This window comes from Ixodes scapularis, unplaced genomic scaffold, assembly GCF_016920785.2.
Source record: "Ixodes scapularis isolate PalLabHiFi unplaced genomic scaffold, ASM1692078v2 PGA_scaffold5__190_contigs__length_132052651, whole genome shotgun sequence".
Lineage (NCBI taxonomy): Eukaryota > Metazoa > Arthropoda > Arachnida > Ixodida > Ixodidae > Ixodes > Ixodes scapularis.
Genome location: NW_024609880.1, coordinates 35,372,912 through 35,389,242, shown reverse-complemented (window position 1 = coordinate 35,389,242; position 16,331 = coordinate 35,372,912). Strand labels below are relative to the sequence as shown.

Sequence of the window (16,331 nt, the reverse complement as noted above, 5' to 3'; positions counted from 1 at the left end):
GACCTACCAACAGCTAAATGCCTCCTTAGTGTTGTACTTATCAATGAGTCAATTAGTCCCTTTAATCAATCCCTTTAAGAATCCATTAATGGATCTTCCTCTAATTTTTTATTGGAACACACATTTCAGAATGACTTTCCAAGAAATCTAGACTCCTTTTTACAGACATGCAAGGGCAGGGCAGTTGTGTATCTGCTAGGAGTCCAAGTTTTAATATTAGTACTGAAATCCTGAAAGGTTTCTCTGGCTGTTTTGCTCTTAAATTTTTCAAGGAATTTTTTTTAATGCAAAGGCATTAACTGTTTAATGGAGCGAGCCAATGTTATCAGCTTTGAAACCATACCAAACGGCTCTTAAATCTTTCTCCAAGTCAAGCCAGCTATGAAACCACGCTCGAAGTTAGCCAACGGCACCTTTTACACTTTGGGCCCATTGGCTGGCGTGCGTCGACCAGGCTCCCATTCGCCGAACACGCAGCGCCACGGGGTGGCCGATTGTTGCAACTGACGCTGCGCGTCAGTTTCAATGATCGGCCATTCTATGGCGCTCCGTGTCCGTCAGCGCCAGGTCAGCGCCAGTCAGCACACCAACACGCGGAGAACAAGAATGATGTGCATGCTTTCGCACCCACATCTCATAAGAAGGGCTTAGGTGTATGTACCTCAAGCCTTTTTAGCAATGAAGCTCCTTAGGGTCTAGCCTTGCCCGTCCGGCGTCCGTGCTCACATCGATCTTGCAGGTGCTCGTGCTCGTGAGCTCACATGCTCGTGTAGGGCAAAAAAAAAAAAAAAAAAAAAAAAAAAGAAAATGATGAAAAAAAAGAATGTTTGCGCAGTCGACAGGATGTGAACCTGTGCGGGGAGACCCCAATGGGTTTTTAGTCCATCGCCCTAACCACTTGGCCATGACTGCGGGACGAGTAGGGGGCTCTAAGTTGTGGCAGTAATTCAAGAGTTGGGGATGTCATGGATGAAACGTTGCATGTAGCCGCTCAACGTCTATACAGGAGAGGGTGCTGTGGTCAAATGCGTATATAATCGCATTAAACTTTGCATGCATTGGCTCAATGTTTATAGACGAGAGGGTGCTGCGGTCAAATGCTCGAATGCGTATATAACCACACTCCTTACCACACATTCTCTTTCTGACATGGATGAAAACGAACGAAAGGCTCGGCATGCTGCGGCTCAGCGTCTACGCAGACAAGCACCAGCAGAGCTTCGCCCCAATCAACATCATTCACCACGCGGAGATGCGGTCAATTTTTTTAATTTAGGGTTGCACAGGCATGTGTTGCAGTGTGTAGCCAGATCACCTGATGGAGATTTCTAATAATGCATGTCTGCACGTGCTGTCCCGGCTATGCTACTGACAGGTGCACATCATACAAGCCGCCAACCATGCATTTTTCTGCAAAACATCACCTTCACCTGTTTTGTAGCTCGGAGATGTTCTTGTTCTTGGCATTTTTAATTTCTTGTAAGCTCACCAACTACAGCCACTCACAAGATGACAACGGCAGGGAGGAGCTCCTGTTGTCCTGCCTCCTGTTGCGAGCTTCCTGCTTTCGTCAATGCTTCAGCATCTCGTGCACCTCGAGCACACTCGCACAGCCGAAGCATGGTGTAAGGCACGAAACATTTGCTGGAGGCCGGACGTTTGAACGACGTGCCCTGCCAAATTTTTTTCGTTTGTGTCTCTAGGCGTTATGTCCCTATCTTGACAGCTATTCTCGGTTCTGCAAACCTTCCCCGGTAGCTGTTGGGAAGGATTCGGGGGTGGGCATCCGGTATAAAGTTGTTTGTGATTTGATAAGGGGTGCAAGTTTGTGACTGATTTGATTCCAGGGACCTCTCAAGAATATCAGGGAATCATCAGGCATGGGGCCAAGCTCCTGTACGCTTACGCCGAGGCCACAGTGCCCAAGATCACCGTCATCACACGCAAGGTAGGCTTCACACATGTCCTGAGATCATTTCACGCTACAAAGTCATCTCTGATCCAATTATTAGCCACTATAGCCTTTGAATGTGGAATATGTTTTATCAGCTGTTTTTCATGGTGCTCTGTAATGCTTGGCTGTAACGGTGAGCGGTGATGAAAAACTGACACCGAAAAGCATTACGCCCATAGGGAACCGAATAAAAAAAAAACAGTCCCGCGGCAGGATTTGAACTCGCTAGCTTGAGTTTGTGAGGAACGATGATAGAGAGAAAATTATACGAGCTTGATGCTGACAAAGACTGATAAGCACAGAATGTGCAATAGGCCTTCCCGGGAAGAAGAGAAGTTGCGCCTGAACGGCACCGCCGACCCCCAATTCGTTCTTATTTCTGACACACGCCGTGACGTGGCACAGCGTGATGGTAAAGGTCATGAAGTGCGTGACTGCGCCTTCACGTGCTGTGCTGATGAGTTTGCTCTTGCAAGCCCCGACCATCGAACCTCAAGCGCTCAGTTGGCAAAGCCCAACTGATGCAGCACCATCTAGCGATGAGTATGTGAACAGGAGAATGGGGAGATACACTCTGGTCTTTCTTGTTGTGGCACGAGAAAGCCTGCATCATCCAGTTGATCTCCTCGAGCGCCTCCTGATCTTGCCAAAGTAAGCGACTCGCATGGCAATGCCAGGGGGAATCGGCGGCTGCATGTGTAGTGCACAACAGCTCTGAGCACGTGGAGCGAAATCTTGCGCTGCAGGACCTGGGGATCCTGGGATCGGTCCACACCCCTGCCCACTTCGATTTGGATGAGCGCGGTAGTAGCATGCAGTCGTGTATTACTCTGCACAACGCTCAATAAGGGGACATGTGCCAGAGGAAAACATCTTTACAGCGGAGCTGCTAAAAGCTAGTTTTCCATTTATTGTGTCCGGTACCAAACCAATGTCGACACAAAACTAAAAAAAAAATCTGGACAGCTACCGCCATCTATTGGCGACAGCAACAAACAGACAACCGGTCTGGTTGCCGCCATCGCTCGTAGATGGCGGCAACCTTTCCAGCTATCATAGAAGAATGTATAGTTGGGCGAGTTGGTTAAAATTCATCCTAGGAAACAGCGCGCAAAAACAGACAAGGACGAAGAAGAAACACACGAGACGAGCGTACAGCTTCGCTGGTCTTCCTTCTTCACCAGAGTGGAAAGTGCTGAAAGTCTTTTTATGTAAATTTTGTGTCAATTGGAGTAAACATTTGCCAAACGTTAGAGGGTTTGGCGAACCTGTCGAACATCCGCGTTCAACGTTGAAGAAAAGTTTGCGACGTTCCTAGCATAAACATGTTTTGGTTTCGGTAATCAAAACTTTTTTTATTATTTACGATATTGAAATGAATTTTTTACAGTTTATGGTGGTTAATCTTCTCTTTATAAATCATGTGTTATATTTGATATGGATTGTTTTTTTAGGTTCACAATGGAATGTGCATGCAGAAAAGAAAAGCCATGTTCTCGTGCACACGTAAGGCACGGCAACACGCTCAAGAAAGCCCAGTAAAATAAACTGATTCGCTTCTTTTGCATTGCTGAGTGCGGTGAATAGCAGACATAATGTGTGCGGTGCGATGCTTCTTTCATTTCAAAACATTTAAAATAGTAAAAATGACATCTCAAGAATTAATGAATTTTTTTTTTTATTATTTTTTTTTAAATGTAAAATATATTGCATTCTAACCAAACCTAGACAGTTGCATTTTACATAATCTAAAGTTTATTCCTGCCATGTTTCGTTGTGAGACGACAATATTAAGACTGATTTTTGTGCACAAACTGTGAAGATTCCCCAAAGTTACATAAAAAGAAAAATGCATTAAAATGTTACCATAGATTTGTAGCTATACTTTCTTGCAATGAGGGAAATAAAATATTGTTAATGAATTTCCATGAGAAATTGAATCTTCAGAAGACTGCAATGGAGAGGAGCCGGCAAGGCCTGCTTGTCAATGTATATGTGTATGTGATGGCGGGTGATTTCACTTCATGAACTTCATGAACCACGCAGTGAAGAATGGTTCAAATTTCTTTATATGATCTTACCTTTTTTTTATAACTATGCTAGGTTCTCCTATTTGGTGTTCACATGTCCCTGATACCAGTTCTCTTATGAATCTTATGCTAGGGTCACTCCTGAAATGTGCAGCTATGATAAGACTGAAAATGCATTTGAAAATGACAATTATCAGCGAAGTGCCTTCCCTGCATTTCATTTTGGGCTGACACAAACTTCTGGGGAGTTACGGGCCAAACCCAGCAAAAAGCAGGAAGTTTGCTTAGGCCAGCTACCCAAGCACAGCGCCCGGCATACTGTGCAACCAGAATCCCAGTTTCTCGCGGCACATACCACGATAATCTGCCAACATGGGACACATGGGCAAAAGACTTGCCTTGGTGGCAGGTTTCTTGCGCCGAGATCACCGTGGATCGCAACATTCTTTTCCAGAAAAACCGTCGACGACATTCTCCGGCACCATGGTACGGTGGTGTCACAGTCGTAGCCAGTGGAGGATAGTTGTAGGTTGCGGAACAGGCTTCCGAAGGTTGGTTTACACGTTTGCATTTGAGTGCGACTGCCGCGTTATGACCGTGGCTGCTCACTACCCGACAGTGGGCACGGAAATCGAAAACTCCCGAAGTCCCCGCAGCACATCGTAGTGGAACGCAAGAAGTCGTAACCCAGTCGGTCACACTCAAATGCAAATGTCTGAGCCGCCTGGAGGTGCTATCCCTAGTTTCGAAACTACCATCACTCTGCTTGATGCCGCACGGGTGTGGCGCAGGCGTACGGCGGTGCGTACGACGTGATGAGCTCCAAGCACCTGCGGGGCGACATCAACTACGCATGGCCCACGGCCGAGGTGGCGGTCATGGGAGCCAAGGGGGCTGTCTCCATCCTGTTCCGGGGCCAGAAGGACGTGGCCAAGTACGAGGACCAGTACATCAGGAAGTTCGGCAACCCGTTTCCGGCGGCCATCAGAGGTGGGTGCCGCGGCAGAAGTGCGGCGCCAGAAACACCTCTTCAATTCGCGCTTTTAAGCATCCTTACCGCCTGTGCATTGACGATGCCGGCGTATCGCGCCGTCGGATGTTATGATGCCGGCGTGGTGTGTAGTAGTAGTTGCACCAGAAGTGAGATCGAACAAGAGCGTCACCGTCGTCGTGGCTTCCCGGCTCGTTGCTGTTGCAGTCCCTGCGAACCATTGAGCTCAGAGCTAGCCACTATGGACGGTCGTTTGCCGTGTCCACCTTGACTGTTGTGCCATTGTCAGGATCGCGACAGGCAACGGCCTGAAACTCTTACGGTGTCACCGGGTGGAAATCGAAGAACCGTGTTTGAGGGCACAGTAAACGTACCAGTCAGAGACACGTTCCAGACACTGTGACCGAAGCACTCTGACGTTTTGTTGCGGCCTCGAGGGACTCCTGTCCACCTGGAATGGGGCGGAGCTGTAGGGTTCGTATAATAAATATAACTTCACTCACGGTGTTTCCGCTTAAAGTGGAGTGCCAAATCCTCGACGCGTCATCAGACCGGCGTTTCCCGTTGGCTGAGAGGCCATAACCGGTCGGCTGATTTTCTTACTGTTGTGACCGTGGGCGTCCGAGTGCGACCACATGGTCGCCAGGCAGAAGGAACAGAACCACCCCGTGTGACAGCTCGTCAAAAAGTGCCTTTAATCGTAAATCAGCAACCGGAAGAAGCTTCGCTTCCGGTAAGCCCGCAGCACGACACATGTGGTGCCATCTATTGCCAGATGTCCTCACTACATCTCCCCTTCCAGCTCGAGGGAGCTTTACCTCGTGCTTTCACAAGTTCAGTCTTTGAGGAGGCTTGACTTGCCGCCCCGAACGTGTGACGCGTATACCCGGTGGGGGAGACTGCCGTGTAGAACTGGGCACCACCGCTGAATCGCCTGTTGGTCTTTCGGCTACAGGAACTGGCCCGTCTGAAGTTGCAGGCTGGGTACAAACTAAGTCGCTTGGCTGGCTGGGAGTACTGGGCGTAAACGGCACCAAGTGGCGACGGTTGCGCTGGACAACACCCCTTGGCGTCTCGACCACGTAGGAGCGCGGCCGCTTGGCCGGGCTCAACACCCTAGCAGCACATGGTATATCTTGTACCCACACCTCTTCCCCTGCTTCCAGAGGGCGCAGTGACTGGGCGGCGTGACGCCTGTTGAAGTCCTTGCGTTGATGGCTCTTCACGCTCTGGTCCCTGCTCTTGACGAGCTTTGGCGACGGCCACTTCGGCATCAGCGATGCAGGTAACCCTGGCAGCCTGGTCCGGAGACGACGACCCATGAGCAGCTCCGAAGGGCTGTAGCCGGTCACTCCGGGTGTGTCCCGGTACACCAGTAACGCCATGTGCGGATCCTCTGCCTTCACGAAGAGCTCCTTCAGTGTTCGAACCATGCGCTCTGCCTCGCCATTCGCTTGCGGGTACCTCGGACTGCTCGTACGGTGGGCGAACCCATACAAGGCTGCGAAAGAGGCGAATTCCGTTGACGAAAACTGCGGACCGTTATCAGAGACCACAGTCTCCGGAATCCCAAAGCGGGCAAAGGAACTCTTCATAGCCGCGATGACGGAGCTTGATGTTGTGGTCGCAAGACTGACCACCTCGGGGAAACGGGAATAGTAGTCAACCATGACCACGTAGTTGCGTCCTTGCAGCTCAAAGAGGTCAACCCCGATACGTTGCCAGGGGCGATCGGGTGTAGGAGTCCCGAGAAGCGGCTCGCAGCGCTGAATTCTTGTTTGGGCACAACGCTCGCACGTCCCCACCAGTTGCTCCAGCTCGCTGTTCAAGGTTGGCCACCACACTGAGTCGCGAGCCCTTGCCTTGCATCTTCCCACACCTTGGTGGCCCTCATGGAGTAATGTTAGCATCTCCTTCTGAAGAGTCTGAGGAACCACGATGCGACAGTCCTTCAGCAACAGGCCCTCGAAGGCTGTGATGTTGCCTCGCTCCTTCCAGAAAGCCCTAAGATGAACTGGAACGTTGGACACCTTCTTGGGCCACCCATCCTTGCAGAATCGGAGTAGGCCGGCACAGACTCCATCCTCTGCTTGGTGCTGGCGAAGGCGATCGAGGCGAGTGGATGCAAGACTTTCGATGTCCTTGAGCAGTGACCCAACGAAGAGCTCGACGGTGTCTACTTTGGTGTCGGCAGCCTGTACAGGAGCTCGGGAAAGGGTGTCTGCTGTCGCCAGGAGCTTCCCCGGTACATAGAGAACGTTGTATTGGTAGGCCATAAGCCGCATCCTCAGGCGCTGAATGCGAGGAGGCATAGTGTCCAGTTCCGCAGATCCCAACAGAGTGACGAGGGGTCGGTGATCTGTTTCGACATCAAACCTGATGCCACGGACGAACTGGTCGAACCTTTCAACGGCCCATGTGACGGCCAGAGCCTCTTTCTCCGTCTGGCTATACCGGGTTTCTGTTGGTGTAAGAGATCGCGAAGCGTAGGCAACGGCACGACGCTCTCCCGATGGTTGGTCCTGTAGCAGAACGGCTCCCAGTCCATACGAACTTGCATCAGCCGACACTGTGGTATGGTACGAAGGGTCGTACTTGGCCATGCAGACCTTGGAGCTCAACATGCCCTTAAGACGATCAAAGGCAGACTGCTGACTGGGCCCCCAACACCAGGCACTGTTCTTTTGGAGAAGAGCACGAATCGGCGTAGTCACGTCGGACAGGTGAGGAAGAAAACGGCCTATGTGATTAGCCATGCCGAGAAGTCTCCTGACACCACTGACGTCCGCTGGGGCCTCCAAGTTGACCAGAGCCTGGACCTTGTCTGGATCGGGGCTGATACCGTCTGCACTGACTGTGACTCCCAAGAACCTAACAGTGGACGCTGAAAAGACGCACTTGGCTCTGTTCAGTTTCACTCCGGCACTGCTGAGGCGACCCAATACTGTTGCAAGACGCCGGTCATGTTCCTCTTGGGTGCGTCCGAAAACCAAAATGTCGTCGATCATGTGGACGACTCCGTCGAGACCCTCCAGGATCCTCCCCATTTGACGTTGGAAATACTCCGGAGCGGAGCAAATTCCAAAAGGAAGGCGACAGAAGCAGTATCTGCCGAACGGGGTAATGAAGGTCGTGAGGAGCTGGCTTTCGGCAGATAGCTTGATCTGGTGAAAACTGGCTGTAGCGTCGAGCTTGGAAAAGATCCGTGCAGGACCCAGACGTCCCAGGATGTGCTCCACCGATGGGAGGACGTGACGCTCCCGCTGGACCACCTGGTTAAGGCGTGTGAGATCGACACAGATCCGGTAACCTCCAGAAGACTTGGGGACGACAACGATACCAGAACACCAGTCCGTCGGATCGTCGACTTTGCGGATCACACCGTCAGCTTCTAGCTTATCCAGTTCTTCGCGGACAATGTTATGAAGGGGAATCGGAATGCGGCGAGGAACGCAGAGGGAGAACGGCTGTGCTCCTGGCTGGAGTCGAATCACATACTCGTCCTTCAGCTCACCCAACCCTTCGAAGATGTCGCTGTGAAGAGGGCTCTGCTGGTTGAGACTGGAGAGGGCGTCAACGAACTTCACCACACCCAGCTTCTGGATGGCAGGAAACCCCAAAAGAGGCGGGTCTTGCGACGGCAGGACGTAAACCCGCTCCACTACCGACTTGCCTTTCCAAGTCAATGTGGCTTGGAAGGTACCGAGAACTGTCAATGGGTGATTGCCCGGTCCAGTGAGTTGCCCTTCAGGCTCTTGGAGACTGCGAGGTGCTCCGGGAAACGTGCTTGGCACCACCGTGACTTCGGCTCCGGAGTCCACTTTGAAGTCGACGTCGTACCCGTTGACGGCGACCTTGACAAACTTCGCTCGGCCCGCGGTCGAAACGGCATGTAGATGAACAGTGCTCAAACTTCGTTTCCGCTTCTCGCAGACATCTTCGAAGTGACCCAGGCGTCGACAGTAGTGACACTTGGCTTGTCTAGCCGGGCACTCGTTACGGGGGTGCGCTTGACGGCCGCAGAATCTGCAGTTCTTGCTGCCTTCTCTCGGCGACGACGCCGAGTCTCGCTTGGGAGACGTCTTGGGGGCCGGTTTCCTTCCTTTCTTCACACGTGCTTCATCCAGCTTGAGCTGCTCCGGTGCGACGGCAGCTGTCTCGTCCCGAAAAACGGTCGCCCGCGCCTTGACGGCGTCTTCGTGGATGCGTGCTTGTAGCCGGGCCTCGGCCATCGTGAGGGTCGGACAGCGGCAGAGCTTGTCGGAGAGTCTCGAGTCGAGAAGTCCTACGACGAAGCGGTCTCTAACGAGCCTGTCCTCGACCTCTGTGGACGGATAGTTGCACTTGCGGACGAGTGCTCGAAGGGCAGTGTAAAAACTGTCGACGGTTTCCCCTCGTTCCTGGACCCGCCGGTGAAAAAGCACGCTCTCGTACACTTCGTTCGGTGGATGTACGAAGTGCGCCTTGAACTTGTCTGTTACCGCAGCGAAGGACCGCCATTCCTCTGCGGTGAGGCCTAACGTCTCAAGAACACGCCGCGCCTCTTCGGATCCCATAGTGTACAGTAACGTCCGCACCTGAACTTCGTTCGACGCTTGGTAGAGGCCTGACGCAAAGCTGAAGTCTTCGAATTGTAGAAACCATTGCGGCCACTTGTCGGGGTTTGCGAAGTCGAACTTGGGCGGTGGAACCAAGCTCGGGAGTGAGACGACGGGGGCGGTGGCGGCGGCAGCTTCCGTTGTTCTCTCCTGCGACATGACGAGGAACGCAGCGACGGTGACGAGGAGACGGAAAGCGTAGCAGCGTGCGACGCAGAGACGACGAGAGGCAGGGCTAGCTGTGAGCATAGCAGCAGCGAGGAGGACGTCAGACCGGGAGGCCGGCCACTTCTGACACCATGTTGTGACCGTGGGCGTCCGAGTGCGACCACATGGTCGCCAGGCAGAAGGAACAGAACCACCCCGTGTGACAGCTCGTCAAAAAGTGCCTTTAATCGTAAATCAGCAACCGGAAGAAGCTTCGCTTCCGGTAAGCCCGCAGCACGACACATGTGGTGCCATCTATTGCCAGATGTCCTCACTACACTTACCACAAGGGCAACCGCTGATGTTCCCGCATGAGACCCCGCGATCTGCCTATACCTCATGGTTAGAGGTCAGGCGGGATCATACGTGAGCAAAAGAGCCCTAGAACTCACGACGCAATTCAGACAGCCGACCTCGGTGTGGACAGCGTCCACCAGAGCTACTTCATCGTTCATTCTGCCAGATGCAGTCTGATGTTGCCCTTCCGCCTGGCCACCCAACGCATGGGCCAGAAAGTCTAGACCGGTGTAAACAGTGGCAGCCAGAACCACGGGGTTCCTCCCGGCCCTAAACGCACTTTCTGATTCTCTCAACTCAAAACACACGTTCTGAACCTGACGTTGTAAAGTATGCATGTCTCTCGAGGTCGCCAACCACAGAAAGTGTTTACACCAACGCTTTGCTGCAGACCAAGCCATTCTGGTGTTAACAGCACACTCAAAGAGTCTTCGTCCATCGTTACGGGGCAGGTTTGTTTTCGGTTACAAATGGATCAAATCTCCCCATTGAGATTGTCGTAATGGTTGTCCCTCCAACATTTATTTTCTTCCCATAAAACACTTTACTATAGTGCTGTGCAATAGAGTCAGGACCGAGCGTGCAGCTAGTGCGATGGAAATTTGACTTCCTCTGGTCCTCTTTTGCTTCCAGGTTTTGTGGATGACATAATTGAGCCGCATACGACGCGGAAGAAGCTCTGCAAGGATCTGGAGCTCCTGCAAAGCAAGCAGCTCAAGAATCCAAAGAAGAAGCATGGCAACATTCCTCTCTAAGGCTGGTCTTGATTACAAGTTGCCAATCCATTTCCCAGCCAGCTTTCCGGCAAGCCTTGGGCACACAAGAACTTGTTTTTACAAATTATTTGTGAGAGTTGTGTCGAAGTTTTGTACCATCATTGCATTCATTAATCTAGGTACATAGTATTCATTTGTACCAGCTAATCTGGAGATACTGGATTCTCCCAAGTTTCCACTCTCGAATGTGCACCACATAGGAGTGGCACCAAATGGATGAACACTTTCTAGATGGTTGCTTGGCACAAGTAGGCTGGGATTTTCCTGTTTTTTTGTTTCTTTACCTTTATTTGTTACAGTGTGCTTGGTACGTGCAGCGTGGCTGACTAGGAGTTGTTTCAAGTAGAGCTGGAATGAGATTAAATTACTAAAGCTCTAAAAATAAGTTTAATTTTCTACCGTTGGAACAATCAAGTGTTTGCTATGTTCCCCTTGCTTTGGCTAGTATCAGCATGGCACATTTCAGTAGATAAGCAGGCTGTTTTGAACCCTGATGTGCACTATGGGATTTAGTTCCATCAAGTAGTTACAGGCTCTAGTTTTGAGAAAAATGGATATTTAAAATAATGTGTACACCAGCATTTCACAAGATGTTCCAGCCTTTCATTGCGTCGGGTATGAATTCAGAATGATTCCCGGTGGTTTTTGTGCATAGACGGGTCTGCAAGAGCCATTTGCGTGATATGGATTTTTGGCTTTGGTGCCTGTGATAACTGTGAATACCTCAGGACATGTTTGTTGGTGAGGAAGCTCTCGCTGCGAGAGCATTTACTCAAAGCAATGCATGGAGGTCTCGTGGATCAATCAATGTGATTAATGGTATTGTGGATTGCTCAGCTTGGTCATGGTCATCTCCTGCGTGGTGCCAATGGCTGGACCCCCATTCTGAACTGATGCTCTTTTTTCTGTTATGTGCGTGGAAGTCTCGACTTAGCGTTTTTGTGCACATGTCAAAGAAAGTATACTGAAGGCCTGGCATGTTTCCGAGAATCACTTGCATCTCAGTTTTTACACTATGTTCAGAGACATGTAGTGTTGCTAGGGCTGGGCATCAATTACAGATTTGATTCCTACTAATCGGCACCCTTCGGTTGATGCTTTTTTTTTGTGATAAACGCTGCAACGTGCATTATAGTTGGGGACAAACTTGCACAGTTGAGTACAGTTGAAAGATATTCGCAGATTACGGTATTATTCCGCCGGCTAGACATTGCAGAAGGATTTTTCTTGTCTTTTGGGACATGGGCGAGTTGCCCCTTGCTACACTGGACAGGTGCTCAAGGAACATTGAACTAGAAGAGACATTTTTTTTCATGACCGACACACTTCAGAGCCCAAGGAAGCCCTGCATCAAAACTTCAGTCTGCCATTTGTCATGTCGGCTGTGGAACAGACACGCCCAGGCTTTTCCATCGAGCTGTCTTGAGCGGCACGACGTGCCACGACGTGCGACTGGCCCATTGTAAAATTCAGCAGTTTTGAGGTAATTGGCAGCGTCGCTGGTACTACCTTGATGACGGATCATGAAAGAACTGTTTCCAATTGTCGCCTTGAGCACCTCTGAGTGGCAGTCGTCGACGTCACAGGAGAGAGGGGAAAAGCCTTGAACCCCTTCAAGTATATCACTGACTGGGTGCACAGGTAGACTGGTGAAAATGAGGCTGCGGGACTTTGTTCCTTTTGGGGAATATCCGCCTGCCGGCAACCTGCTGTCCTTGAGGAGTGCCCTCTCTGCTTTTGACGCTGTGCTGCTGTGTGTAGCGGTCGCCAAGAAAGCCATATATCGTCTTTTCGGTAATTGGACACAGCCTTCATGCTGGATCCAGGCCTGCCTTAACCACGATTAATGGTGTTATTTGTGAGTTTCCTGCTATCGAGTAGGATAGTGTTGCATTTTAGGAATGAGCAATGGCAGCAAAAAAAAAATGTAAAAGGAAAATTAATTTTTTTTGTTTTGGTTTAGCCAGTTTTAAGTTCAACCGATTAACCAGTTAAAATAATTGCGATTAAAGCATTTATAGATTAATCGGAAGGTCAGTCGATCAATCGCCCGGCCCTAAAGTTGTACAACAGATGTCTATAGGATCCTGCTTTCTTTAGAAAGCATTGTTAGCATTTAGCACTAATTAAGGTATGTTTTCAGAATTCCATGTCTTCCACATATACTATTATACTTCGTGTCACTAGTTGCGTAGAGTAGAGGAGAAGGCAACGCCGGGCAAGGAGAGAAAGGGCAAGCACCAAGAAAGCTGGGGAGGAGGAGAGAATCCATCTCTCCTCTCTAACATTCCTAGTGCTTTCCCTTCCTCCCCTCGCCCTGCACTGCACTCCTCTCCCATCCTGCCTTCCTAGTGCTCGCCCTTTCTCTTTTCGCCTGGCGTTGTCTTCGCCTGCACTGCACACAACTAGTGGAATGGAGTATAGATAGTTTGATTGGACCATTTTTAGAGGTGTGTGATAGCGGGCAACAATATTTTGGATATAAAGCGTTTCCTTGGTTATTTGCACGTGTCATTTTTGCGACGCTGGTGGCTGAAAGAGGCAATGCGTGCCTTGCAAGAGTTCAGCCTTCAGTTTTTATACAACAGGGTACAGTTGCCAGGATTCTTTTTTGGAACAGCACAGTCATAGCGTCTACCGGCCTGGATTGGCTGTCAGGGGAGAGTTATCGGCAAGAGTGATGCGGCGACGCGCAACGAAGCACAAGAGCGTGGCGTGCAGTGGCATAGGTAGCCATCATGTTGAGCAACAACTCTCCAAAGCATTTAAAGGCAGAGCAACTGTATACATGGCTTGCACTGACGTTACCTCGGCTACTTTTGGTCACCCTGAAAGAGATAGAGAAAAAAGCTGCCCTTGTAGGAATTTTGAGTGACAGGTTCATTTTCTCTGATCTTTGGGAGGAGAGTGGCGACGTTTACGCTAATCTAGGGGACACAAAAGAGGGTCTTGGTAAGAAGGGAGCTCGTCCTCCTCCTCTGGCGGCCATCGGAGCGCTCTTTGGATGACTTCACGTCCAAGCCATGTATCTTTCATGTACTCTATGTACCCTTTAGTCGGTGACAGGTTAAGAGCAAAATGGGGGCTCCTCCCCCCTCTTTCTACCTTAGCAGAGCAAATGCTGGAGAGGAGATCGCCTCCTTTTCAGCCTTAGCTCGCTAAAGTGGAAAGAGCCTAGGAGGAGCTTCCATTCTACTCTTAACCTGTCATCAACTACTATAGGCATTTTCATCTCGTAGATGTATAGTAAAAGTGCAGGTCCACAACCTGATAAAAACCTGCTGAATTGCGAAAAACACATGGAGTCAAAAGTTCACTGCTCACTGTCCGATTTTTGCAGAAACCAATTTTTTGTGAACTTTTAGGGTCTAAACGTGTCTCCTATAATAATGCAGATAAAGTCTAAGCTCGTTATAACAGACCTTGATTTTGACCAAGATTTCGGTCTGTTGTAAAAGGAGTATGTTGAATGCAGATATGAAGTTGAGTCAATGGTACGTAGCGGAAAACCAACCAAACTTCACAAATCGGTATGCTATACCCAAATGTATGCTTTTACCAGGTCTCTTGTAGCAAGCTTAGGCGGTATTATAAAAAAAATAAACGGTATTCTCGGCTTGTTTTTTTTTAAAGGCCGACGTACACTTCGTGCTTTCCACTTTTGCCCCCCTGCCCCTTTCCCCATATCCTCTCCACTTCTACCCTCGCCGCAACTTGGCTCTCCTCGCAGCTTAGGAGAGGGGAGCGCTAAGAGGATTATCTTCCCTGCAGAAAACCGAGGTTGTACGTCGGCCTTTAAGCAAATTAAGTACTCGAGAAATATTTCGGTAGTCCGTCCTAGGTAGGTGGGAAATTTCTTTAGCTATTGGAGCTGCTGAAATACTTATTTCCCCGCATGAAACTGCCTCGCGGTCCGTGGGTTGCCGACCCCTGCTCTCGGAAAAAGGTTCTAGAGCTTTGCTTTCGAAAACCTACCCGCGTCCAACGTTCTATGTGGATTCTCATGTGACATGACCCGCCCGAGTAACCTGGAAGATTTCGAACACAGCCATGGTGGGCAAGTTAGGAAGAACATGGCGGACCGCGCGCTAGCTGACGACTGTAGCTTGGGGACGTGGGCGGGGTAGGAGGACCCGTCGCTATCTCGCATAGCGTTATCTGGGGACGTTAGCCAGAGTAACTCGATCTATTCGAGTAAGATTTGGAACAGAGCCAGAATGATTACGGCAGGAAGGTATTTCAGTTCAGCTTCTAGTGCGAGCTTCCTACCCTGGATAGCGCTTGGGCGTCACGTGAGCCTCGAGCGCGCACGCGCATTCGATGCACGACGGAAGGCAACGAGCGCGTGCTGGAGGCCGGGCATTCGAAGGACGCCCTGCCGTTCTCATTCTGTCGGTGGCTATAAGATATGTAATGGGATGTGTTCTGTCCGTGTATCTTTGGTCGTGATAATAGGATGTGTTCTGTCGAGCTCCGTGTATCATTGGCGGTGTTGGGTAAAGTACATCTGAAAGGTACTTTAAGTAAAGTAGTAAGTACACTGGGTGCAATGTACTTGAAGTAAAGTACTATAAATACAATGTACTTTAAAAGTAAAGTACAAGCATTTTAACACAATCTTTTATTATGTCTTTAATTCCCCTGTACAGTGATATTTTAAGTGGTATACATTGCCCAGGGGTAATGGGGGTGCATGATCTTTTTTTCAAAAACAGCGGCAAATATTTGATAAAGTAAAGTGGGCACAGCAGTTATTTTCAGGAATAGAGTCAAATTAAGAAGTCCCTCTTCTGAATTTGGCAACTCTTGCACTGGATTGTTACACCCAAGGGAGTCATGACGTCAGCCCCGTAGCTTCCACAAGCAATTCTTCTATAGAGGAATGTCCTGTCTTTAATGAAAAAAACAAAAACAAAACAAAAAAACAACAACAACAACAGGGAGTTCGAAATTGAGCTGGTGATAAATAATCATAATGTGACACCTGGGGTGCGATTGGGGTGCGAAAAAATCAACTAACTTTCAAGTCGAAGGAAAAGACAAAAGAAAATGTCTCAAAACATTGTGACGTTCTCCTCTGTTGTCTTTTTCTTCGACTAAAAGCTTAATTGTTCCGCACTACTCTTTCAGGTGCTAGAATATGATTAATTTGGCTCTCATAATATTTTAAACCTCCTCGCTGACCGACCGAGAAGTAGCGAGAGTTCAGAAAGCTACTGGAAAGCCACCCCCCGAACAAGCGGAGCGATGCGTCGTCTGCTCACGCCTCTGGTGAGAGTAGAATATCCCTCCCAGTATTTCTTCGGAGTTGACAAAGCATCATTTCGTGATACAAATTTAACAAAACGAAATTTGGGGAATGTACTTTGAAGTCGGGAATTGTACTTTCTTCGGAAAGTACAAAAAAAAAATACTTTAAGTAAAGTACAAGTACATACTCAGAGAATGTACATACTTGAAGTAAAGTAGAAGTTTCCT

At 49.5% G+C, this 16,331-nt stretch overlaps 1 protein-coding gene and 1 non-coding gene across 2 annotated transcripts in view; one reads left to right on the top strand and one right to left on the bottom strand.

Annotated features, from left to right (window-relative positions):
- LOC8037842 (propionyl-CoA carboxylase beta chain, mitochondrial) overlaps positions 1-13,354 on the top strand; it is a 67,642-nt gene extending 54,288 nt beyond the window's left edge. Inside the window, exons 12-14 of the mRNA XM_040205990.3 lie at positions 1,848-1,948; positions 4,776-4,974; positions 10,711-13,354. Of these exons, the coding sequence (XP_040061924.2) occupies positions 1,848-1,948; positions 4,776-4,974; positions 10,711-10,832 (422 nt within the window). The 3' untranslated portion in view covers positions 10,833-13,354. The remainder of the gene's footprint in view (positions 1-1,847; positions 1,949-4,775; positions 4,975-10,710) is intronic.
- Trnaf-aaa lies at positions 831-912 on the bottom strand. The gene has a single exon. It is a non-coding gene; the product is annotated as a tRNA-Phe (tRNA).
- Positions 13,355-16,331: the final 2,977 nt, after the last annotated feature.